The sequence below is a fragment of the Schistocerca serialis genome, chromosome 2 (genome assembly GCF_023864345.2).
Source record: "Schistocerca serialis cubense isolate TAMUIC-IGC-003099 chromosome 2, iqSchSeri2.2, whole genome shotgun sequence".
NCBI classification, from domain to species: Eukaryota; Metazoa; Arthropoda; class Insecta; order Orthoptera; family Acrididae; genus Schistocerca; species Schistocerca serialis.
Genome location: NC_064639.1, coordinates 739,274,059 through 739,301,365, shown reverse-complemented (window position 1 = coordinate 739,301,365; position 27,307 = coordinate 739,274,059). Strand labels below are relative to the sequence as shown.

General features: G+C 35.5%; 1 protein-coding gene across 2 annotated transcripts in view; it reads left to right on the top strand.

Moving 5' to 3' along the window:
- LOC126457939 (uncharacterized) overlaps window positions 1-26,531 on the top strand; it is a 422,121-nt gene extending 395,590 nt beyond the window's left edge. For both annotated transcript variants that reach the window (XM_050094658.1, XM_050094659.1), the window contains 2 exons: window positions 6,698-6,873; window positions 23,347-26,531. In XM_050094658.1, coding sequence (XP_049950615.1) covers window positions 6,698-6,873; window positions 23,347-23,538 — 368 coding nt within the window. In that variant the 3' untranslated portion in view covers window positions 23,539-26,531. The remainder of the gene's footprint in view (window positions 1-6,697; window positions 6,874-23,346) is intronic.
- The last annotated feature ends 776 nt before the right edge of the window (window positions 26,532-27,307 follow it).

The following is a 27,307-nucleotide window of genomic DNA, read 5'->3' as shown; positions in this document are numbered from 1 at the left end:
CAGTACCTTCTGCATAATTTAACACAGCCTTTTTCCAAAAAACTGTATATTTTTGAATATATAAATAAAAAATTGCAAAAAAATGTGAATTTTCATTACAATTGAAAAAAAATCATCTTTAATAAGTGAACTAAAATTTTGTAAAATCCCTGTGTTAAGTTGTAGCCCATATTCCAATAAATAATCTGTAAAAAGTTCAACTTCCTACCTCAAATACTTTGTGAGGAAAGATGTAATTTATGAGCGTTATTTTAACATTGCAAGTATAGGGCGTTCCGGAGCCCCTTAAGCATCAAAACCAGAGAAAGTAGTGATGATGGATGTTGTGCAGGCTAGTCCATTTTGGGAATGTCATCATCCACAAACCATTACTTCATAGATGTTGCTTTATAACAGAGTGAATTGTTGTTCTGATAGAAACAATCAACAATTCCAGACTAGTCCTCTACTCTACGCAGAACCGAATGCTGTAAAATGTGTTCATAACCTTCGACATTTAATGTTTTCTTTGGCATAATCAGAGGATCAGACCCTAACCATGAAGAACACCCCTGTATTATAACTTCACCTCCTCCATACTTCACCATTGGCACTGCACCCGATGCCATACAATTTTCTCCAGGCATTTGCCAAACCCAAACCCTTCCATTGGTTTGCCACAAGATATAGCATTTCATCACTCCAAAACACTTATTTTCAGTTATTCACTGTCCAGTGGCATCATTCTTTACACCATCTCAAGTATCAAGTAGCACTGATTACAGGAATGTGTGGCTCATGAGGAGCTGCTTCACCATTGTATACCTTTCTTTTTAACTCCCATCATACAGTCATGGTCCTAGTGGAACTGCTGGGAGCACTTTGGAACTTACGAGTGATTCCTTCTATTGATTTCGTGTGTGTGTGTGTGTGTGTGTGTGTGTGTGTGTGTGTGTGTTTTTCCGACCACCCTCTGCAGTGTTTGACATCCCCTGTCCATCAGTACATGAGGTCTGCCTGGTCTTGCTTTAGCTGTGATTGTTCCTTCTCAGTTCCACTTCATAATCCATCACTAACAAACAACCTGGGCAGCTTTAGAATTCCATGATGGATTTGTTACTCAGGTGATATCCAATGACCAGTCCATGTTCAAAGTCACTGAGGTCTTCTGACAGATCCATTCTGCTGTTACTGCTTCTGTAGTGACAATACAATACACCCCACCTCTTTTTGTACTGGGGTATCCACCTCGCTTGATATCTAGTGGTCAATTCTGCATTACATAGGGCATCCAGATACTTTTTATCATATAGTACATAAGGACAATGGGAAATATGCAGCAGTAATATTTAATGGTTAGAACTCTGAATTGTTTATATCTTCAGGAAAGTCAACATCAGTAGAGGTTTTCAAATCAGAGCTAACTTAAGAAGTAGATAACAGGAGAAATGGAACAAATACAATGGCTCAGGAGTGTACAAACTAAACTATAATGACTATGATGAAATTTATATCAGACAAACTGGGAGGAAGTTTGTGATAAGGTTTAGATAGCATCCCTGTGATGCGAGAGGTAGGGCATTGACAGTATACTTAAAAACCCATAAGCAGAGGTTGTGTGTTTTAAGTGAAAGCATGGACTACCAAATGGATATACCTTAAACATACTGTTGGACCGTCAAATCTGTACACGTAAAAATGAATACATCTGGGTTGACATAATTGACAATCGCTGATATTTCGACAGATGCACGCCTTGTATTTTTCAATGCAAAACTGCCTTGAAAATTACAGCGTGTACACCTATTGGCGGTTGTCGACAGTGTCACCTCACTGCATCCCCAGGAGAAACTTCAGGTCTCACAATGTTAAACAAACCATGTGTTATTAGCCCTAATAAATGTTTCAAAAATAGCTGGTGAAAAGTGTTGTGTTTGTAACATGTTTTTCCTGCTGTACCTTTGGCCGTATTGTGCATCTGCTGTGCAGGTGGTTCTCCCACTACACCCAATCACTCCTCTGCAAACAAATTACCAGACTTACAGCAAGATGGACAAGTCTCTCTGAAATATTTATATTTAAATAATAAATCTCTGTATCCTTTTTAGTCTGGTTTATAAGTCTGCATGCTTTAACACATTATTCAACTAACTTCACCACTGAATGCAAAGTTCTTTCCTGTTTGGCACTTGTAATTCAAAATGCAAAAATAATTTTTAATTTTCTCAATTTTCATGGTTTCAGCATTAAGTGTGTTCATTTCTTTAAAACGCTGTTGTTTGATAATTATTTATCAGTTTTAGATATGTCATGTTTTCATTATCAAATTCAGAGCAATTTCAGTAATAAATGATAGCAACTTTTAATTTGGTATTTTTATGAGAATGTATTCATCTCTCTCACTTCTGTGGTGTCTGTAGTTTGCAAAATCCAGTTTTCCTGCAAAACTTGTTTTTCTGGGGTGCTGTTTGTTGGATTGTATGTTTTTTTTTTTTAGATATCTCTGTATTTTATGCTTTTTACATGCAAATGTAGGTATATTAACATTACATTTTAATAATGTAGAATGGACTTGACATTAAATCTGAGTTTGTCAAGGTACACTGTCATCATTGTGCCGAAATTGTACATTAAAAGTCAAGTGCTATAGTTTTGAATTGCCTTTTGATCATTTCTTATGTATAATACTCCACTTGTATTCTTAGTATTCCACATTCAGGTTGTCCTTTATCTTCATATTCTGCAAATGTTGGTTTCTTTGTATCTCAACTAAGGAGCTTAGTGCTTGGCTTATTATATTTTTGTTCCATTCTCCTCCTTTTCATTGTTTTTACAGTCATAGTTTTTACTGTTTGCATCTGAGATGCATATTCTACTTGTTGGTTGACAGGAAAGGGAAGGGGAAACTGGCTGGGGTAATAGCAGGAAATTTAAGGGGGGGAGGCACTGCCATGAATGGTAAAATGCCAGTGGTTACAGGTGTTGGAGCAGCACCTTTTTTAGGATAGGTAAGACAGAAAGATGTCAAGTTCTACGAGAGGTCAGGATTGAAACAAATCTTCAGTTTAGGAAAGAAATTCAACAGCACAATTCTAGCACATTGGATCACCAATCACAGCTATCAATTATAAATTTTCACCAATCACCAGAAATTTTATCTCCACCAAGTTGTATCTCAGTCCTAGGTAATTGCATTGATGAACTAAAGTCACCCAACCCAATTGACATAATCTGCCTCTCTGAACACCATGTGACCACTGGTATAGGAACTAGGCCTAAGCACAATGAGAAACTCAGACAGGAGAGTACTGCAAATGTTAGAATAAGGAAAGGTTCTCATAAAAGTATAATTAAAAATAATGTAAGTATATTTCATCAAAATATTGGGAGTTTAAAGAATAAAGTAGATGAGCTTCTGGTTTGTTTGGAAGATTTAGAAGCTGAGAATGAAATAGATATACTATGCCTGTCTGAGCATCACATTGTTACTGATATGGATAAGGTAAATGTAAGTGGTTATAAGCTCTCTGCACATGTAATGAGAGAAAATATGGAGAAAGGAGGAGTTGCCATATATGTCAAAAGTTGTCATTGTGCAAAAAGTATAGAAACAAAAAAGTTTTGTGTAGAGAAACATATAGAAGCATGTGCCTGTGAGCTTAAATTAAATAAAGGCACATTTATAATTGTAACTGTATATAGGTCCCCATCAGGAAATTTTCATCTATTTCTGAAAAATTTGGACTCCTTGTTGTGCTATCTGTCAGACAGGGGGAAGCAAATTATTATTTGTGGGGACTTCAATGTAGATTCTCTGAAAGAGGGTAATAGGAAAAATGACCTTGAAGTATTACTCGGTTCTTTCAATTTGACACCCGTTATTGATTTTCCTACTTGGGTGGTAAAGATAACTTCTTTATAGACCAAGATAAGTTTAACCAGATAAATGCTCAGCCTGTTGAGAATGGTCTTTCTGATCATGGTGCACAGCTAGTTACAATATATGACATAGCTCCATTCCGCAATACTAAACAGTCCTCCAAAGTAGTACGTTCAGTCAACAATTTAACAATTGCAAATTTCAGGGAAAGCCTACAGCAGTTAGACTGGGATGAGGTGTACCGTGAACCTGATGCCAATTTAAAATATAATTTATTTCATGACATTTTTGTAAATGCATTTGAAAACTGCTTCCCCAAGAAAATAGTTAAATATACTCGTAAGAAACCTTGTAACAAACCATGGCTTACTAAGGGTATAAAAATATCTTGTAACCGGAAAAGGGAAATGTATCTGACAGCAAGAAAGAGTAGTGACCCAGAAACTATCAAAAATTATAAAAACTACTGTGTTATATTAAGAAAAGTTATTAAAAAATCCAGGAGTATGTGTATTATGTCTGAAATCAGCAACTCTGATAATAAAATTAAAACAATTTGGAATATTATTAAAAGAGAAACAGGTCAACCAAGAGCAGAGGAAGACAGTATTACCATCAAATTGAATGAAAACTTAACGAACAAAAAGTCACAAGTTGAAAATATTTTTAATAATCATTTTCTAAATGTTGTGGATATAGTAGGATCCAGGTGTTCATTAGAAGATGCTAGGCTGTTAATGGAAGAGGCCATACCTATGCAATTTGATACAATTGAAATCTCACCCACTTCTTCCTCTGAAATTAGGAAAATAATAAACTTGCTTAAAAGCAAAAACTCACATGGAATTGATGGCATTTCCAGCAAAATACTAAAAGCTTGTTCTCAACAGATAAGTAAGATTCTCAGCCACCTGTGTAATAGCTCTCTGGAACAGGGCATTTTCCCTGATAGACTGAAATATGCTATTGTTATACCTTTGCATAAAAAGGGAGATAGATCTGATGTCAACAATTACCGTCCAATCTCCCTTCTAACAGCTTTATCCAAAATTTTTGAGAAAGTAATGTATTCAAGAGTAGCTTCACATATCTGTAAAAATGAAGTACTAACAAAATGTCAGTTTGGTTTCCAGAAAGGTTTTTCAACAGAAAATGCCATATATGCTTTCACCAGTCAAATTTTGAATGATCTGAATAACCGAACACCACCCATTGGGAGTTTTTGTGATCTCTCAAAGGCTTTTGATTGCGTAAATCATGAAATTCTGCTAGAGAAGCTCAAGTATTGTGGCATGAGTGGGACAGTGCACAAATGGTTTAATTCGTACCTAACCGGAAGAGTGCAGAAAGTTGAAATAAGTAGTTCTCGTAACATGCAAAGATCAGCACATTCCTCAAACTGGGGAACTATCAAGAATGGGGTTCCACAAGGGTCAGTCTTGGGTCCTTTGTTGTTCTTATTATATATTAATGACTTGCCATTCTATATTCATGAAGAGGCAAAGTTAGTTCTCTTCGCTGATGATACAAGTATAGTAATCACACCTGAGAAACAAGAATTAACTGGTGAAATTGTCAATACTGTCTTTCAGAAAATTACTAAGTGGTTCCTTGTAAACGGACTCTCACTGAATTTTGATAAGACACAGTACATACAGTTCCGTACAGTGAATGGTATGACGCCATTAATAAATATAGACCTTAATCAGAAGCATATAGCTAAGGTAGAATATTCCAAATTTTTAGGTATGTCCATAGATGAGAGATTAAATTGGAAGAAACACATTGATGATCTGCTGAAACGTTTGAGTTCAGCTACTTATGCAATAAGGGTCATTGCAAATTTTGGTGATAAACATCTTAGTAAATTAGCTTATTACGCCAATTTTCACTCATTGCTTGCATATGGCATCATATTTTGGGGTAATTCATCACTGAGGAATAAAGTATTTATTGCACAAAAGCGTGTAATCAGAATAATAGCTGGAGTCCACCCAAGATCATCCTGCAGACATTTATTTAAGGATCTAGGGATATTCACAGTAGCTTCTCAGTATATATACTCTCTTATGAAATTTGTTATTAACAACCAAACCCAATTCAAAAGTAATAGCAGTGTGCATAACTACAATACTAGGAGAAAGGACGATCTTCACTATTCAAGATTAAATCTAACTTTGGCACAGAAAGGGGTGAATTATACTGGCACTAAAGTCTTTGGTCACTTACCAAATAGTATCAAAAGTCTGACAGATAACCAACAAGTATTTAAGAAGAAATTAAAAGAATTTCTGAATGACAACTCCTTCTACTCCATAGAGGAATTTTTAGATATAAATTAAGAAAAAAAGGGAAAAAAAATATTAAAAAAAAATAAAGAAAAACAAAAAAAACACAAAAAAATAAAGTTGTTATATTAACTTAAGTATGTTGTTAAATTAACCTAATTATGTCATGTATTGGAAAATTCGACTCGTTCCACATCATTACGAAATATCGTATTCATGATCCATGGAACTAGTATTAATCTAATCTAATCTAATCTAATCTACAGACATATGTTTTGATTTTGGGTGACAAGATAGAATTAGCATTGTGGATTTTATATTATTTGATGTTCTCATTCTTTGCTTTTTATGTTGACTTATTATATTTTTGTTCCATTCTCCTCCTTTTCATTGTTTTTACAGTCATAGTTCTTACTGTTTGCATCTGAGATACATATTCTACTTGTTGGTTGACAAATTTTGTTTCAAAAAATTGTAGTATCTAATTTCTTATTCACTTTTTTCAGCTGATAAGCTATTTAATAATCATTGCTACTATTTTTCTTTCCAGCCAAGAGAATTCCACATGAATTTGCTGAAGTTCTTGCTGAAGTTGTGGCACCATCTCAAGGAACTGTAAGTGATAAGGATAGTAAATGTGTTGGTACGGATCAGTTAATGGAAACAGTACTGTCCAGTATTACAGATTCAAGCCTGTTAAGCCTCAGTGTTAATCCTTCCACGGAGGTAAGAAACAGTTACTGAAATTTTTTTAGTGTTGTACTTGCAGTCTAGCTGTGAAAATAAAAAAATAAACCTAGTTTATTAAATGATTGTGACATTCAAAGTATACAATGAAATTCAATGCCTGTCATTTAAAATGTAATTAACTTATTGGGTATAAAAATCGGGATACCCTCAAGCTGAACACGTTATGCTAAATGGAGAGAAAATATTCATGTACCCGTTTGTTCACCTTCTCTGTTGCTTCTTCCCTGCTCATGGTCTATAATACCCACTTGTAGTCTCCTAAGAAGGATTAGTCTAACATAAAGACAGGGTTTGCACTGAAATTTGTATTCAGTCCTTCAATGACTGTATGGCCACTGAAACAGAAGATGACAGACAAAGGACAAAATTACTTAACTCAGCCTTCTGAAAATGTTTCACTGCAGAAGATTGTAATGTCATTCTTTCTTTCAGTTGAAACACTGAAATGGCAGATATTGAGATAAGTGATCCCAGAACAGTGAATCAACTGAAACTGCTCCACATTGTAGATATGCCTGTGAGGAACTACAGATATTATCAAAAGAACCTCCTTCCCTGACAGATGTAGTTTATCATAGGTTGGTCGAGCAACAAAGGGTACATCTAACAACTGGAAAAACTGCAGGTCATTCCTATTTCAAGAACTGAAGTCCGATGGATGCACATAATCATACCTCCACATTGCCAATGTAAATCTATTGTAGAATTGTGGGACATGTTTTGTGTATATACATTTGGAAGAACAAAAACGTCCTCCACGTAGATCAGTATGAATTCTACTTGTAGAGGTCTTGTGAAACTCATCTTGTGTTGTTTGTCTACGGAATCAAAAGCACTATAGACAACACTGCCCAGGCTAATGCCAGATTTCTTGACTTCCAGAAGATATTCCATATAGTTCCACACTGTTGTTTAGTGAACAATGTGGAATGACCACATACAACAATTTGTAGGAAAGGCAAACGGCAAGTTAATGGTGATTGGGGGAACAGTAAGGTAATGTAATTCATCCACAAAAGAAGTGGCTCAGAAAATACTTCTTGACCAATTCTTGCGTACTGCCCATCAGTTTGGCATCCTTATGAAGTTGGATTAATTAAGAGACAGAGAAGATCCAACAAAGAGCTGCACATTTTGTCATGGGACTATTTAGTTGCTGTAGGAGTGCTACAGAGATGTTCAACCAACTCCAATGGCAGATGCCACAATATAGATGTTGTGCATTACAGAGAGGTTTATTGCCGAAATTCTGAGTACTTATGTTCTGAGAAGAGTCTTCAACGTACTGCTTCTTCACATGTTCTCAAAATATGACCATGACAAGAAAATCAGAAAAATCAGAGCTGATATCAGAAGTTTACTGGCAGTGCACCATTCGTAAATGTAACAGGGAAGGGCAGGAAGATAGTGATACCAAAATCCACACCTTAAGGTGTATAGGTGTAGATGCATTCATAAAAGTAGTATTAGTCTGCACAAGATGATGTTATTGAACACACAGGAACTGTTAGGTATTTAGTTGGTTTCGTGTTATATGGCTCTCTTGCATAATTGATGGTAATGATGTGGAATGAGTCATTTTACATTCAAATTACAAATTAATTTGTAAATATTGCTATATGCTGACCATTATAAGTTTTTTGTTGTTTATTATTATTAAATATACAGATGGGAATTAGTACTTCCTACCCACCACCTTTTATACATTACAGTAATAGAAATGCTTGTTTAGAATAGGAGTTATCAAGGAACTTTTTTTCAGTTTGTTTTCAAATTTTACTTCGCTCTCTGTCATACATTTTATATCACTGGGTAAGCTATCAGGAATTTTTGTTGCAGCATTGTGCACTCATTTTTGTGCTAAAGACAACCTTAACATGGAGTAATGAATGTCATTTTTTCTTCTGGCACTGCAATTATGTTCATCATTGTTGTTTTTGAACTGCAATTGATTCATTACAATGCACTGTATGAAGGAGTTAACATACTGTGAAGCAGTAGTCAGAATGCCCAACTCTTGAAACAGATGTGTACGAAATGATTGTGAGTGTGAACCACATAGTAATCTTACAGTACATTCCTGAGTCGCGACGACTTTATTTCTTATAGATGAATTATCCCAGAACACTATTCCATATGACATTATTGAATAAAAATATGCAAAATATGTCAACATACTGATTTGTTTCACCCCAAGATTTGCAGTGACTCTAAGTGCAAAGGTAGCAGAACGAAGTTGTTTTAGGAGTTCCAAAATGTGCTTTTTCCAGTTTCCGTTCTCATTGATGTGACACCTAAAAATTTTGAAGTTTCCACCCTCTTTATTGTTTCCCAACTATGTGTTACACTTATCATTGGTGAAGTGCCCCTAGATGTGCAGAATCGAATATGTTGTGTCTTTTTAAAATTGAGAATGATACTATTTGCAGAAAATCAATCAGTGACACTTTTAAGAACATAATTTGCCACTTCTTCTGTGCCATTTCTTCAGTTTCTGTATGTATGCTTAGGTTGATTACAGCAGGAGTGTCATCTGCAGAAAGAACTAATTCTGCTTGTTGTATATTAGACAGAAGATTGTTTACATGTAGCGCACCCCAGCAAGAAAAGTGACACAGGTCAAAAAATGGCATATTTAGTTTATGTCACTGGAAAAATACATACAAGTGGAGCGTCCCAACATGTATGAAAAATATAATGGAATTCACTGCCAACAATACTTACTTGAAATTCAAATGAAGCTCATCATACTATTTCAGTATACGTTTTATAGAATTAATTCTTTAAGTCAAGTTTTCTCAAGTATTGCAGTTTTGAGCTGCATCACTGTTCTTGCCACGGTGCGGTATGAGGAACAGTAGTGGACCTAAGATTGAGCTTTGGGGAACCCCATATGTGATTTCTCCCCAGTCAGAGTAATGTCACCGGACTCCATTCATTGAATTACTTTCAGGTGCATAATAACATGCAACTTTCTTCATTCTTGTGGTTAGATATGACATCCATTGGTCGGCTATACCATCAATCCCATAAAACTTATTTATCTGGGAGAATACTGTGATTCACACTGTCAAATGCCTCATTTCTTCTTCACCCAGTCTCCTTATCACAATCATACTGACTGCTTCTGTTGCACTTCTATGTTCTCAGGTTTTCAAATATCATCTGCTGTTAGCATTTCATTGTTGCTCACCATCTCGTACCCCCCTGCCATCTGTTCTTGACATGGACTACTGAATGTGTTTCCTTCCTTCACCCTTCCCACAGCCAACTTTTTTCTTCCCTTTTTCATTTGTGTGTCTGCTGACACTGGGCTGTAGCACTTTTCCTATCTTTTCTCTTGGGAGATCCATTTATGAATTGGGAAATATGTGTTATATTTCAAAATATGTGCTAGTAGTATTCAGTGGAAGAAAAGTACAAAATTACCAGTTTTTCTTAGTAGTTTCATAGTTTCATATCATGAGGGGGGGGGGGGGGGGTTGTTGATATTAGGGCGGCCGCTGTCGAGGTTTAAGGGAGTCCTTGCTAAAACTTTTCAAGGGTGGCTCAAATGAAGAGAGTCCCACTAAGAACACAACTTTTAGGAGCATAATAACTTTTTGGCATACTTGCAGCACTACTCTGAAACTATTAGCTGAATCATGGCCTTGAGCTTGGAAGTGATAGTAGTTTGTTGACATACACATGCAGCTTCAAACACGCCCACAGAAAAAAATCTCATAGTGTCAAATTGCAAGTTCACAGTATCTAGTTCATATCATCATTGCAAGAAACCACCCAACCAGGGAACCCCTCTCGTAACAAGTCCATTCCCACAAATGATGTGTGACAGTTTGTGCCATCTTATTGAAACCAAATTGGTTCAGCATTCACACAATCCAATTCAGACCACAAAAACTCACTTAATATATTGTGGTATCATCTGCTGTCCACTCTTAATGCATTTCTGGTGCCATTTTCAAAGAAGTACAACCCAAATAAGCCCTCAGCTCAAATGCCACACCACACAGTCACTCATAATGAATGTAGTGGATTCTCTATAATCACTCAATGGCTTTCTGTGCTACAGATCCTACAATTATACTTGTTAACAAATACATTCAACAGGAAGTGCACCTCATCAGTTAACATTATTTTCTTCATGAAATTATTGGCTGCTCTTTGTTTTACAAGCACCAAACAGGCAAATGCTCGGCACGCTTCATGTTTCTTTTTCTTCAGTTCTTGTGACAGTCAGATTTTATAGGACCAAAGGGTCAGATTTCCTTGCAGAATCTGTTGCATACTGGATCTGGGAATATCCAATTTGTGATGTTTACTACAGAACAACTATCACAAGGATGTCCAGAGGTTTTTTTTAATTTAGTGATCTGTCTCATCACAGTCAACTTATTGGATGCATTTTGTTGATGAAACATTCGACAGTGTTTACAAACAGTCTCTCCACAATATTCAAAATATTTGTAATAAGTTTCCCCTGTCACAATACTACATTCCATCATCAGGTGCTCCACAAAGAAAACAGATGAAAATCGTGCAGCATTCAGTGTTGCTGACTTACTAGAACAGAAAAGGTGGACATTTCAAAAGTTGCGTTCTTTATGAGGTACACTTTATATGAAACTGAAAATGGCATAACATACAAACTCATTTAAAACTACACTCTCTCTACCGTTTCTGCTCACTTTAATCCACAGAATCACACTCCAACAGCAAACTGTACCGGCCGGGGTGGCCGAGCGGTTCTAGGCGCTACAGTCTGGAACCACGTGACCGCTATGGTCGCAGGTTCGATTCCTGCCTCGGGCATGGATGTGTGTGATGACCTTAGGTTAGTTAGGTTTAAGTAGTTCTAAGTTCTAGGGGACTGATGATCTCAGAAGTTAAGTCCCATAGTGCTCAGAGCCATTTGAACCATTTTTGAACCAAACTGTAAACAGCATCCTGTCTAAAACCTGCTGAAAATCTGAATAGAGTGGTAATAAAGTGAAGGCTAAAATAATGGTTCAAGAAGCTGTGGCTGCTTCATATGTAGAAAATGTTTAGGTGAGACAACCATCCTATTAGCACATGAAAATCAACTCACTATTAATGTAAGGAAGTAACAGGACAGTCCACTAAATCTTAAGTCATATTGCAGTCTCCTCCTCCTACCTCTCTGTTAAATTAGAGGTCAGACCATTTGTCATCTTATCTTATTTAAAACATGGCCCATTCAAATATGGTGTACATAACATCTTCAACTTTTATAGTCCTGTCTTCCTCAGTTGCTTGTAATATTACGGTATATTAATAATTTTTACTTATGGACCGTCTGACAGCAACTGAATAAAACACAATTTTAGTGGTATACGCGTTTTGCCTTTATTTTCTGCAAGGCATCATCAGTGGCAGGTTGCGTGGACAATTTCCAACATATTACACTCCTGTTGCATTTTTGGTGTTGTTCTTCATCTTATGAACGCCAATTTGCAGTTTTTTTCCTCATTCCACAACACTATGCACTGAACGCTTGTTTTAAAGCAATGAAAAAACATTGCTTTAAAATAAGCGTTCAGTCCATTGTGTTGTGGAATGAGGAAAAAAACCGCAAATTGGCGTTCATAAGAAGAACAACAACACCAAAATTGCAACAGGAGCGTAATATGTTGGAAATTGTCCACGCAACCTGCCACTGATGATGCCTTGCAGAAAATAAAGGCGAAACGCGTATAGCACTAAAATTGTGTTTTATTCAATTGCTGTCAGATGGTCCATAAGTAAAAATTATTAATATACCATAATATGGTGTACATTAATCTGTACACCACAAGCACAGCACAGTACATTGGAAAGTCCCCACACCTAAACAGGAAGTTCTTCGTAGTCAGGCTGTATCCTGTCTGTAAATAAAAGAGATGGATTTTGTGTCATCAGGGACAGGTAGGAGGGTCCTCATGGCTGAGTAACTGTCTCTTTGTTACTTAGTTAATTAATTACTGTAGTTATATATAAAAACAAAGATGAGGTGACTTACCGAACAAAAGCGCTGGCAGGTCGATAGACACACAAATAAACACAAACATACACACAAAATTCAAGCTTTCGCAACAAACTGTTGCCTCATCAGGAAAGAGGGAAGGAGAGGGGAAGACGAAAGGAAGTGGGTATTAAGGGAGAGGGTAAGGAGTCATTCCAATCCCGGGAGCGGAAAGACTTACCTTAGGGGGGAAAAAGGACAGGTATACACTCGCACACACGCACATATCCATCCACACATACAGACACAAGCAGACATATTTAAATATGTCTGCTTGTGTCTGTATGTGTGGATGGATATGTGCGTGTGTGCGAGTGTATACCTGTCCTTTTTTCCCCCTAAGGTAAGTCTTTCCGCTCCCGGGATTGGAATGACTCCTTACCCTCTCCCTTAATACCCACTTCCTTTCGTCTTCCCCTCTCCTTCCCTCTTTCCTGATGAGGCAACAGTTTGTTGCGAAAGCTTGAATTTTGTGTGTATGTTTGTGTTTGTTTGTGTGTCTATCGACCTGCCAGCGCTTTTGTTCGGTAAGTCACCTCATCTTTGTTTTTATATATAATTTTTCCCACGTGGAATGTTTCCTTCCATTATATTGATATCATTAATTACTGTAGTTAGTTGGTTAGTCAGTTTTATGGTCCATGGATCAATTGTACAGTTAATTGTAATGATGTAGACGTAATATTTTACATTCTTATGTAAGTATTGCTATCTGCTGATGTTTTACAAGTGGCATTCCTTAAAAACAAAATACAGAAATGAATTATCAGTTATTACTCAGCACCTTTTAGAAATAAGGTTAGTAGAAATTCTGAAATTCTTCTATGAAGTAGAAAGTGTTGTTAAGGAGAAACTATTTCAGTTTGTTTTCAAATTTAACTTCACTTTGTGTTAGGCATTTAGTATTGTTGGGTAGGTGATCAAAACTTTTTTGTGCCAGCATTGTGGACCCCTGTTTGCGGTAAAGACACCCATAATGTGGAATAATGGGTGTCATTCTTTATTTCTTTTGGTATTGTAATTGTGTGCATCATTGTTCCTTTTGAAATGTTGTGTGCTATTTACAACAAACTTCATTAGGGAATAAATATGCTGTGAATCAGTAGTGTAAATGCTTAGCTCCTTAAACAGAGATCTACAAGGTGATTGTGGGTGAGCATCACATTATTCTTACCCCACATTTTTCAGCCATAAAAACTTCCATTTTTAAAGATTTTTCCTGAGAACATTATTCAGTATGTCATTATTGAATGAAAACATGCAAAATATGTTAGCTAACTGATTTGTCTCTCCCCAAGATATGCAATGATTCAGAAAGCAAACGTGGCTGAGATAAGTTGTTTCAAGAGTTCAAAAAGGTCGTCTTTTTTCAGTTTCTCATCAATGTGCATTCCTAAAAATTTTGATGTTTCCATCCTAGTTATTATTTCCTTACCATGTGCTGCATTTATCATCAGTGCAGGACATCTGTATGTGCAGAACTGAAAATGTTGTGTCTTTTTGAAATTGAGAATATTTCCAGAAAACCTCACATTAATATATTTAGGACATTATTTACCATTTCTTTTGTTGCTGTATGTATGTTTGAACTGATTACAATACTAGTGTTATCTGCTAAATAAACTTATTCTGATTGTTGTATACACAATCAGGCCAAAAGTATCTGGACACCTATTAGTCAACATTAATGCTTACTTTCATTACATAAGATCATATGGAATTACTGTTTTGGTATAACTCATCAAATCAAGCTTAAGTTTTCTGATTCCAAAAGTGTTTGATAAAAATCATTTGGGGTATGAACTCAGGACCATTCTGCAGAGGTCTGTTTATGGCACCAGGGATGCTAACCACTGCTTCCCAAAGTATTTATGCCTTAATGAAATTTTTTATTAGAACTATATCTCTCTTTCAAACCAACTTTTTTGTTCGTGAAATAAGTACTAGAAATGAAATCTAAAATTGCTTACTTTGGTACAGAACAGGGATTCGGGAACAAGAATGTAGTGAGCAAAGAAGGTAGCACATCTTGTTCAATTTCATGTTCATGTATTCTATATGCTTATTACACACACACACACACACACACACACACACACACACACACACACCTACCTTAATTCAGAGCATTGTGAAAATTCAGTGTTATAGTTTTTTTACCATTTATTAAAAAGTGGTTATTCTGTGCTCAGTTGATAAATAGTTTTGTTAGTTTTGTGATAGTGTTTATTGATTGTTGTAAATCTTCCTTATTTTCCCCTCATAATATAATTGTGGCGTCATCTGCAAATTGCTTATGAGCATCCACATTTAAGCATAGATCATCAGCGTACAAAGAAACAGAAGTCGGCCCATTGCTGATCCTTGGGATACACCAAATTTAATTAGATTATAACCTGACAAGTGTTTAGAAACTGTTTTAAGCTTCAAATTAGTGTGCCTTATACTTCTTGCTTATATCTGCTCAAGAAGGTACTGATGCAACAGTTGGGTAGACCTTGAATATTATATGTTTCAAGCTTTGATAAGAGAATATTGTGATCCATCATGTCAAAACCTTTCAATAAATCAGTAAATGCTCATGTTCAATCTTTTTCTTGTCTGTCTAGATTAGTATGCAATTAATGAATGCATAAGTAGCAGTTATTATTGAGATTCCATATCATTGTCACACACAACTTTTTCTAAGATTTTTGAAGTGCAGGAGGAAATTGTGATGGGCCTGTAGTTATTTTCATAATCCCTCCCACCTTTTTTATGTATTGATTTTATTTAGATATTGTCAGTACATTGAGGACACTGCCTGCTTGATGTGAGCGGTCACATGAATGTGTACATAGTTCAACTATGTTTAGATTACTCTTTTTTAAGATTGTTGCAGGGACACCAGCAATGCCTATAGCATTCTTGTTTTAGATCTTTCATTGCCTTTGCTCTTCACCTTGTGTGATGGTGCTGATGTGCACTGACACATTACTACATGTGTTTATTTTATATTTATTAGATAGAGTGTCCTTATTCACATTTTATTTTATCATATTCTGTGCAACATCTATAAAAAAGTAGTTAAATGTGATGGCTACTTCTAGGGGGCTTGTCACCTTTTAGTGTTATATTTTCACATGATGCTTTGTTTTCACCAGTTTCTTTTTTTATAACGCTCCACATGGCCTTCACTTTGTTGAACCATAAATGAATTATTTATTATTATGCATTATTTTTGGCACCCTTCATACTTTTCTTAATATTTTGGAATACAAATTTTATCTAGTATTCTCATCAGTGACAACCCTATTTCACTTGTGATGCAACTGTTTATTCTAGAATTGTGTCTTAAGGTTACAGTTCTCTTGGAACTGCAATTTGAAGGTAATTTTTTAATATATCATTGAAGGTGTTTAATTTTTCATTTATGTCATTGATTCCATAAATATATAGTCAGTTTTCTTTCATTAGTAACCTGTTGAAGTAATTCAGGCTATCCTGACTACAGCGTCTATGTATATGTGTTTCATAAAGGCATGTTGTTCCCAATAATGCCTTTTCCTTTCAAGATCACTATTTGAACTAGTTAGTCACCAAAACAAGCAATAAAATTTTTTTGGTGAGGTTCAGTGTAAACTCATCTTGACCAGAAACTAATCTAAAGCTGTTTTGCAAGTGTTTGTTATTTGGGTAGCGGCAATTACTTCAGCCTCTACATTGTAGTATGTAGCATGGTTCAAAAAGACCTCTGTGTTTCTACTTTTTGTAAGAAAATCAATTAGAAGTCTCCAAAAATTATCTCCTATTTCATACTTCCTTTAGTAATAATCCAATTTATGTAAGAAAATCGCAAAAATACCAGATTGTGAACAGTAAACTGCAGCAATTATGAAACTGAACCTAGTAATTTTTATAGCTGCATCCTCACAGTCCTTTTCAACATTCATTCAAGTTAAACCAGATAGGATAGTAAAATCTACATTTTCTTTTATGTAAATTGCTACCCAACCCTGATTATTCCATAATCACAGAAATACAAAATGGATTCAGTTATTTTTGTGTATTTAATTAATTCTGGGCTAAGACAGTGCTCATAAATGCATATTACTGAGATCTGTTTGATGGATGTTAATTACATTGATCTTACTATGCAGGGACTTTACATTATGGTCATAAATTTTTAGATCAGATTCATTCACATCTTGGTAGTTGTGTGTCATATTTACAGCTTCATGTATATTTAGATGAAATTCAGATCACCAGTAGTGTTCTTGTTCATTTTACTTTCCTCACTATAGCCCATATCTTATATTCATCAAAGTGACCAAAGGAGATTTACTCTGATTTCTTGTGTGATTTTATCAGTGCAGTATTCAAACCATTTGTTGCATATTCAGGTCTTTCTGTAATTATTTTCCTTCATAGTTTAAATCCATGATGTGTTTAGTGTGTAGTTACAGTGTGAATTACTTATGTCCAGTACAGCACTGTTTTAATATTACAAGCACAGTTCATTTACTTGAATATTTGTTTTTCAAAGTTCTTCATTTATGCATGAACTATAAATTATGTTGTGCCTATGGGCCACAGTATCAACTTGATTTGATTTGATCTGATTTTTTATTGGTCCAGTTTTATCATATAGCACAAATTGTACAATTGATATTGGGCAGGTCAAAGATAAGTTACAATAATACATAGTATTTGCAAAATAGTAGGCAAATTAAAATTAGGTACCTATTACAATTAATTCTCTGACAGAATAGAAATAGTGCTTTATTAGAAATGCCTTTAGTTTAGCTTTACATATTGGATGAGTAGTATTTTTTATTTCCTCTGTTATCTTATTGTGTAGTATTACACCAATGTTAATTATACTCCTCTGATAGGTGGTTGTTCTGTGACATTTTTGATGTATATTTGATTCCCCTCTGGTACTATAGTTGTGTACATTTTTGTTCTGTCACAGTTTGCCCGTTTTCAGGAGGTAGTCCCTAGTGAACAAGATAGTTTCATAAATGGATAAACTTAGAACATTTAGAACACGAAGCTCATAAAAATGGGATTTACAGGACTCAGTCTTTTTAAGGCCACACATTATTCTTAAAGATCTTTTTTGCATTCTAAAAACCTTTACACTGTGAGTTGAGTATCCCCAGAAAATGATCCCAAATCGGATTAGTGAGTGGAACTGTGCATAGTATGCCTGCAATACTGTTGTTTTGCTTGTTGCAGCCTTTAAAATTCTTAGGCCATAGCACACAGATGATAGTTTTCTACACAAGTTATTTATATGTGTGTCCTACTTTAAGTCTTGCTGAAACCAAAGACCCAAGAATTTTGTGACACTTACATTTTCTAGGGGATCATTTTTTAATTGGGCTTGAATAGACATTTGATTAGTTGGAGGAATTAAATAAAAATCGACACTCACAGTTTTTTCAGTATTTATAATGAGTTTGTTTTTTGTGTGCCACTCAGAAAGTCTTTTCATAGAACTTTCTGCTGTGGATCGCAAAGTTTCTAGACTGGATCCAGTGAGCAATATGCTGGTGTCATCGCCAAACAGGCTAGTTTTTGTGGGACTCATATATTCAACTAAGTCATCCACATAAATCAAGAAGTGTAGTGGACCTAAGATTGATCCCTGTGGTACATCATATTTTATTGGTAATTCCCTAGAAAGAAAGGAGTTGTTTCTTGTTTTATTCATTTTGTTGAATTCATACTGAAGTGATACTTTCTGCCTGCAGTTTTTTAGGTATGAACACAACCAGCTATGTGCTACACCTCTTACTCCTCGTCTTTCTAATTTTTCGAGCAGAATGTTATGGTCCAGGACGTCGAAGGCTTTTGATAGCTCTAGAAAAATACCTGCAGCTAATTTATGTTGATCAGGGGATTTTAAAATGCAGTCTAAGAATTCGAATATTGCTGTCTGTGTAGATTTAGACTTTCTAAAACCATGTTGTTGTACTGTAAGAGGTGCATATTTATTTATGAAACTTAAAAGCCTGTCATAGAAGAGTTTTTCTAGAATTTTTGAGAAGGAACTTTACTGTGATACGGGTCGGTAGTTTGATATTTTTTCAGAAGAATTTTTTTTAGCAGTGGTGAAACTTTTGCTTGTCACCTGACTAGTGTTGTTTTTTTTGCCGCATGCATTCTAAATGTTCTTCAGTTTGCAGTTTCACTGGAGATACGTTTTTTAACTTGGTTTCCGATGTTGCATTGAAGTCTATGGTAGTGTAGGTGTGCGCACTTATTTCCGGAGTTTTTAGAATATCTCCTGATGCAGTATTTTCACTGTTTGACCTACTTACAATGAGCAACGGTTTGCCTACTTTGTTTTCCAACTTTTCAACCCTTTCCGACATGTTCACTGAATCCACGGCAGAAATCACTTCAAAAGAGTTTTTTTGCACTAAATTTTCACTGTGTTTCAGATATTTTACCTTTTGAGTACAACTTCCTTCAGTTATTCTCTTCCATTTTCCCGAGACCAAGTCTTCTTTCTTCATTAGCGTCTCACGTTTTTCAGATTGTAGTTTACTTATTTCCACCTTTTGAGTGTTGATTGTAAACTGTAGACTGGATATCCATTTGTTCAGCTTCAGTATTTCATTCTTACAACTTGCACACGTTTTCCTTTTACTACCGAAATTTACGTTTTTTCGTGAAGGCACGTTATACACTTTCAACTTGGCCACCATTTTGCTATTGATTCTGTTTAGAACATATTGTAGTAATCAAACAATGGAAAATCCAGGATGGAGTGTAACAATACGAGAGTATTTCTTGATTTATTAACTTCAAGAAAATTCAGTAGTGCTGTGGTATTTCATTTTTTGCAACTTTTTAAGCCCATTTTACAAATGATAAAGTAACTTTCTTGCATTATTATTGTTTGAATGTTAGCTTCTGAAACATGTTGTTACACTCTAGGTTTCACCACGTTAGCCAGTGATGTGTCTTGCTCTATCTCTTGAAATATGCTAGATAGTTTTCTGCTGCTACTGTTATTAAGAAGAGCACACTCAATGAACTCTGTTTGTTGTCTTTCTTTTCCCAAAATGACCATTCGATATTGATTTTTGGAAGTTCTGTCTTTTACATAGTCCTTATCAGAGTTACTCGATTGCAAAATATTGTATGTGTTTTTATCAGTGAAAAATACCTGCTCTTGCTAAGTTTTTTGTCCTTTTTCCCATTAAAGTTCTACCTTTGTTTATCTCTTCCTTCCTCTTGTATGATTTGTCACTTTTTTCGTGTGTAATTTCTCTTGATTATTTTATCTGAGGGTACATATAGATTGAAAAAGTACTTGAGGAGATGGAGTAGATGAGGCATTTCTCAGCACAAGCACATTACCCCAGCTCCAGTGCCCGCAAGATCATGTGTAACTCCACATCAAAACATAAAATGTAGGCTCAGGGCTAGCATTTGCATCCTTGCTTATTTTTGTTATATGGGCATCAGGCTGTGATCCAATGCATGTTTCCATGCCTAATGTTTCTTCGCCTGATGTTGGAGACATCATCTGAACCTTTAACGACTCAGTAGTTCCAAAGTTGAACAAGTTCAGCACAACAATCTGTATCCAAACAACAGTCAGCTCGTGACATCATCAGACTGCTTCCTAAGACCACAGAGCTGCACCAGCACATTGTAGAGTGGACTAATTGGCACTATGACCAGAATATACAATTTAAGTGTCAGTTTTATCCAGTAGGAAGGTTGCCAAGGGTTTGTCCGTTCCCTCAACTCAATAGAGCAAACAATAAAGTTACTGGAATGCCATATTTGTGGGTCTTTTGTAAAGCATACAGTTTTGATGGCAACACTTTTGATTTGATGAAACACAACTAATGAAACTGAAGAGGCTTTAATAACTTGCTAATAACAAAATGTGTGGGATATCTGTTGAGTTCTCCTGGTTATAAGAAGACCTGAATTTTACTATGGTAGTCTGCTTTCCTCATTGCCACTGCAGCATTGTCATTTGCTGGAAGAAGAATAATGTCTTTATCGGCTTTTAAATCTCAGAGAGCTCTCATCTCACCTTTCATTGAATTACTGTTAGGTGGTGTGCTCCTAAGCAGTATCCTGGCTGATGTCATGAGTATTTCATCTTCAGCTGTTTTAGATAAAAAATGGATTTGTTTTGTTATTAGCAACAATATATTCTGTTCTTAGTAGAGCAGTCACATAATTTTCTCCTTTGGCAAGCATAGCTGTTTCATTCATTGATAGAACTCCGTCAGACCTTTTAATGACAGTGTTACACACATCTTCAGATAGGAAAGTCACTCTCTTCTTTTAAATACTAGCAAATTTCTCTTTCTGTCTGTTAGCTGATATCACAGATCTACTTCCATAGTTCGGTAGTTAAACTATCAGTCTTGTTCCTGATATCATGACACAACTTATTACTGAAGAGACTGTGTAGCTTTATTAACTTGTTGTCCAGAGCAGCCATTTCTTTAAAGTCTCTGAACCACAGCCTTTTTCCCACACAACAAAAATCAACAAAGTTTGCATCAAATACCTGAAATTCATTTGGCAGACTGTAGTTTATGAAGTCTTCAGGGAAAACCTTGGGCAGCCAGAGTCTCCTAATACTTACAAGGGGACCATCAGACCTATTAATCACATATTCTGATCAGTTCTAGCTATGTTGTAGAGGTTCCTTTCGTGATTACATGACTAGTGGCTTTTCGTGAAACAGCCCCTAGTTTCTGAGAAAATTGATCTTGAAGTTTTATCCATACCTCCTATATCTGTAACATTAAATAAAATGTTTCAGCCGAGAGAACATAGTACAGGGGCCAAGGTTCACAGCTATCACACTAACATGCAGGTTCAAACTCTCCACATCTACTGTTCACATGTGATTTTTCTTCCATCATACAGATTGTTATTAAATAGTAGCCCCTGCACTGCATTTGTGTGCTCAAAACTTAGCAGGTACACATGAAACTTCAACACTGATTTTCTCGGAAATTAGGGGCCATCGCATGAAAAAGCACTTACTATGTACTCAGGAGAAGTCCCACTACAACATTCCTAAGACTCATCAAAATTCATGATTGACAGGTCTGGTGGTCCCCTTGTTAGATCAGTTTGTGAATAATGCTGTTTAGTTGAAGTGTTCACTTCAAATATGATGAAACGTAATTACTACCAAACTATGGAAGTAGATCTGTGTGATATCAGCTAATAGACTGAAGGAGAAATTTGCTAGTATGTAAAAGGATAGAGTGACTTTCCTAGCTGCAGGTGTGTAATTCAGTGTTGTATCTTAAGTCCAAACTACCCTCCTCTTGGTTTTAAGGTAGTAGTGGAGCACTGAATCCAAGAAGGCAGTAGCTACTGTTTTAGTGGAAATGCTCTGCGTACTGTATTTTTTAGAAATCCTCGTAGTCTCCCAAATTTGTGTAGAGTTAGTGAAATAGTCAGTTGAGTCCAAGACTTATCACTTGTTGCTTGCTTTATTCATTTGTCAAACTGTGGCCTCATGACCAACAAAGTCCATGAGGTTCTCTATAGCTGTTTGACATTTTAACCAATACACTGCTGCGCACTTGAATTGGCTTTACCATGGGATGCGCTCCCTAAGGGTTATGGGGTGAATTAGTCAGTGGCTTGTGAATTATGCTTGTGATATGTCCTGCAATGTCTGGTGAATTAACCCAGACTGGAAAGTGGTCACTAGAATGAAAATCATCAGCAATTTTCAGTGAGCAGAATCTGTGAGGGCCGGAGAGCAGAGTAAGAGATCTAGGGACGAGGGAGACCCTGAAGCACTGCTGGAATGGATGTTCTCACCACTGTTGCGAAGTTATAACAGTTGAGACATCATTAGACTATCAAAAATTGTACTCCTGGGGCAGTTCAACAATTAAGTCCGTAGCATGTTGTGTGTTTGTTGAAGTTACCCAGCAGGTGAAACGGGAGCTCAAGTTGTGCTACGAAGCCTACGATCACCTTGCAGTTTAACTCCTTTTGTGATGTTAATTAGTTTTGTATGTGAAACTAGCCACAAGCCTACCTTACAGTAGCCATGAGTGAACACTGAAATGATTTTTTGAATAAGATCTCAAGTAGCTATTTTCTGCGTTATTGCACAACCACTAAACTTCATGATAATGTTTTCCCCATTGATAGGGCACTCATCTTTAACACTTTCTCATGTGTTGTAGTCTTGTATGAGAAAATCCCCCCCCCCCCTCCCTTCCACCCCCTCTCTCATGTATTGTAGTCTTGTATGAGAAAATCCCCCCCCCCCCCCCCTCTCTCTCTCTCTCTCTCTCTCTCTCTCTCTCTCTATCTCTCTCTCTCTATCTCTATCTCTATCTCTATCCCTCTTCACAGTATGTGTCATTCTAGTTCATACTGAACAGAAAATCAATTACAGTCTAATAAACAGTTTTCTTTTTCAGTCGGTAGTGAACGGAGAACAGTTGCTTGCTTTCACCTGTGGGCATCAATGTCCTCAAACAGTAACACATGTTCCAGAATGTCCAGCTACATCACGTGTTTTACAGGAACTTTATGAGAGCACAACACCACCTCTTGCATGTCCCCATTGTGTAATGGGATATTTACAAGACAGAAAGGCAACTGAAGTCTGAAACAATCAGGTTGGCAGCCAGTCTACAATGTTGATCGGACTCTGTGGTTTATACAATCATAAGCATTGAAGAAAATCTATTTTATTGTGATAAAAAGTACGCTTATTGGTCCATGTCCTTTTTATAAATGCATCACTGAAAATTAAACATTTAAGATTTGTAAAGACAATGTAATCCTTGACTTATAGAGTTTCATAGTCAATTGTGACAATGAAACATTTTAATGTTGCCTACTTGTGGATATGCAGATAACTTTAGAATTACTCTGAGAGCTTTGAGTGTGTGGTGTGGATACTGTGAATAAGGTGGCACTGATTTGTGGTAGGAGAGAAGGCTAAATCCAAATATGGATAGTGACTGACAAATTTTTTGTCTACAAGCAGAAGGAGATTGGAAAATAGTGCATATAAGTGTTCACTGGTAGCAAAATGAAGAAGTATAGAGCATGTCTATTCTCTACTGATTTGGGAAAGTTATCTAATTTCTTGAAAAAGAGACCTGGGTTCAAATAATTTTTGAAGAGGAGAGGACTCTCAAAATTTCAGAAGCCTTTATAAATAATTTTGTGTGTAATCACAGCATGTATAAAAACTTGTTAACTTTTGATATAGGAACTTGTTTCTTGGTTGCGCATGATGACCACTGTCATAACATGTAAGTTATCATACGTGTATGATGTTTACCTACAAAGAAACTGTGTTAGCTCTACCTGGATGGAGCATCCACACTAGTCATTGGAGTTATAGTCAGGCTGTAATCTCAGTGATTCATTTCCCTTGTTATCATGTTGCATATTGTAGAAAGTTTTGCGTTCAATGTAATGCAGCCAAAACCATGAGTCAGCTGGGTAGCACTTCTTTTCAGTGAACTGATTCATGAAAAATCCTTGATTCTTTGGCATTTTTCATCTCCAGTCACGCAAGTGAAATTCAACATACAGGTACAGGTGCCAGGAGGCAGCTTTTAAAATAATGTTAAAGTGTGTGACAGCATTTTTGGAATTCATTTCCAATAATCTTCAGTTTGATGGCTGGGAAAGAAAACACTCATTATTGTAATCTTAAATAGAAAGATTAAACTTCTCTTGAATTGCAAACATTACATGTCTACAACAAATATCAATTCTTTAGCTTTTTGCAGTTTATGAAAGTGTATTAATTGTTAATAAATTCCAGATATTGTTTTATTCTGAATATTATGTTACATGCTTACTGTAAGTGGTATGTATTACAAAAGAAAGCTAGGTAGAGGAAAAGTATATCTATTGGAGTGGGCTTGTGGCAACATGTGTAAATTTCTTTCCCTTCTTTCTAGGAAAACTTTTGTCTTTCATATTAAACAGGAATGTACTAAGTCATAATTTGTGTATTCCCTGAATTCAGCTTAAAGTCTTGATGTGTGTCTTAAAAACATACCAGAAATACAGTATTTAACTGAACCTGAGTTCAATGAAATGTGTTAGTGTTATAGGTCATCATTTGTACTACATAGTGTCAGAAGCCCTACCTACATGTTCAGTTTCACATGTTCATGTGAAGTTTTTGCACAAGTGTATTAAGAAAGAGTTTCAAGTCTTTCAGAATATTTATCCTAGTCACAGAATGTTTTATCAGTTTTGAGATACAAATTACAGTTACTATTGTTATCTATCATTATATTGTGTTTTTCTCTTTAGTGGTTCTTAGGATTAACAGTAGTATTTTAGAGGTCATTTTTTATGTAAATAAACCGTTTTTTGTATATACATTGAATTCAGGTGCATAGAGGTTAAAACAAAGTCAACATGTTGCTCTCTAATGTTGTTCTAGTCATTTAAAATTTTCTCAAATGACAAATGATTATTTGAGATGATATGTACATATTTAACTGTCTTATATAATGAAACTGAGCATAAGTACAAACTTGCTACTCTTTATTGGGCTGTAGAATACTTAAAGGCAGTTAGCATTAAAGAAACATAAGTAAAGGATCAGGTATTAAATGTTCAACATACTCGAATGGTTAAAGAGTGCATGTATCACTACAAAGCCACTTGTTGTCAGTTATCCATTTCGTGTTTCCAGACAAATAATAAATCCACATGTATTCATAACTGAATGTGGTAATAACAAACTGCTAATATTTATAAACAGAGCCAGTACAACAGTAAAATGAAATCCTTTCGGGCCAGACATTCATGATATGGTCATATTATTTTCTGCAGGCCATACAAAATATCAGATTGAAACTAGGCAGATGTATAAATTTCAACATCAGTTTTAAGTAGTACCAATTCAAAATGTTTGGTTAAATTATTACTAGTGTTCATTATTGTTCATAATTTATGTAAATGTCTTCCAGAGTAATTTTAGATTTGAATGAGACATAATGAAAGATGTCGTATTCAATATGTAACTTTTATTTTCATAATAACTGCTTGCTGTGGTATGGTTGCACCTGATTTACTGCCTCATTTTTATTAATTCATAGATGTTAAAAAGAACTTGCTCCTCCAAAAACATATACTTGTACATATAACATGAGGAAACTGGGATAATCTGTATGTAGATGATAGAAGACAACCATATCAACTCTCTGTAATTATATTTTTAAATGCAATCTTAATTTATGTCATGAATATTATTGCATAATAACTTTTCCTGTTAAAATTATTGTTTTTGTCTGAAGGTTGTGATGTATAATATTTGCAATGACTACAGCAACACTGTTGGATTTTTTTTAGATATAACACTCACTCTTGTGAGTAGGTGTATCTTCATGTCTAATTTAAAATGTATATCCTACCATTTACATGAGACTGCTTGTCATCACTAGTACTTGTAACGGTAGTCGTTGTCTCTTGTCTAGAAAATGTGTGGAGATTTGTCATTGTATAATACCATTATGAATATTATCTCTTATAAAAAATAGTATACCCATTAATTTTGAGAGACAGTTTAAAATGTGAGATAACAGGTGATCTGGTCTCTTATGATGTGCCCTAAGAATTTGAAAATATATACATTTTATTATAAAATTTATTATTTATTTATTTTTTTTCAAATTGTTGAAGATCACCATTAATAAAATCCCAAGGATACTTGTGAAGTAAACATTAAAGTATCCTGAAACTTAGTAATTTTTTAGTCTCTCTGTAAATATGAAGTAAACTATGTATTTCACAATGGTTTCCTGTGAACAGGAATGGTGGAGGAGCTGACTGGAGCACAGTAGTCATATTTATGTGTCCTAATGGCAGGAATTTTTGAATCTGACAAGCTGTCCTCACTTTCAGTCTCCAGTGAAGTAACATCACATTCTTCTTCACTTTCTGAGCTGCTAAATTCAGTTTCAAACTCCGTTTCACTATAGCTATCCATTTTCAGAAGCACTCCCTTAAACAACAATATAGGACAGAGGCTGAAAGCACATATTTTGTTGTCTAGTATCCAAAGTTGCACAAAGTAAAGGCCGTATCTAGTGGTAACCACTTCAAACAAAACACAATAGCCAGCCTCCAAATGTTGTACTGAAAGCTCTCTAATGGCTGATCTCTTAACTATCAGTGCTGAAACAGATGTAAGTGAGGTTTTTATTTTTTTAAAGACTTGTTCTAAATTGCCTGAGTATACTCAGGATTTTAAGTTTGTCAAAATAAGATAACAAGAGAAATTAAGACTTCATACTGAGGGTTTAAAAACCACATAGCTTTATTTTCTGAACTTTCCATTATCATGGTTAAATGATTTTAGTTTCTGCCTAAAGAATATTTAATAAGAAAGTAGTGCCA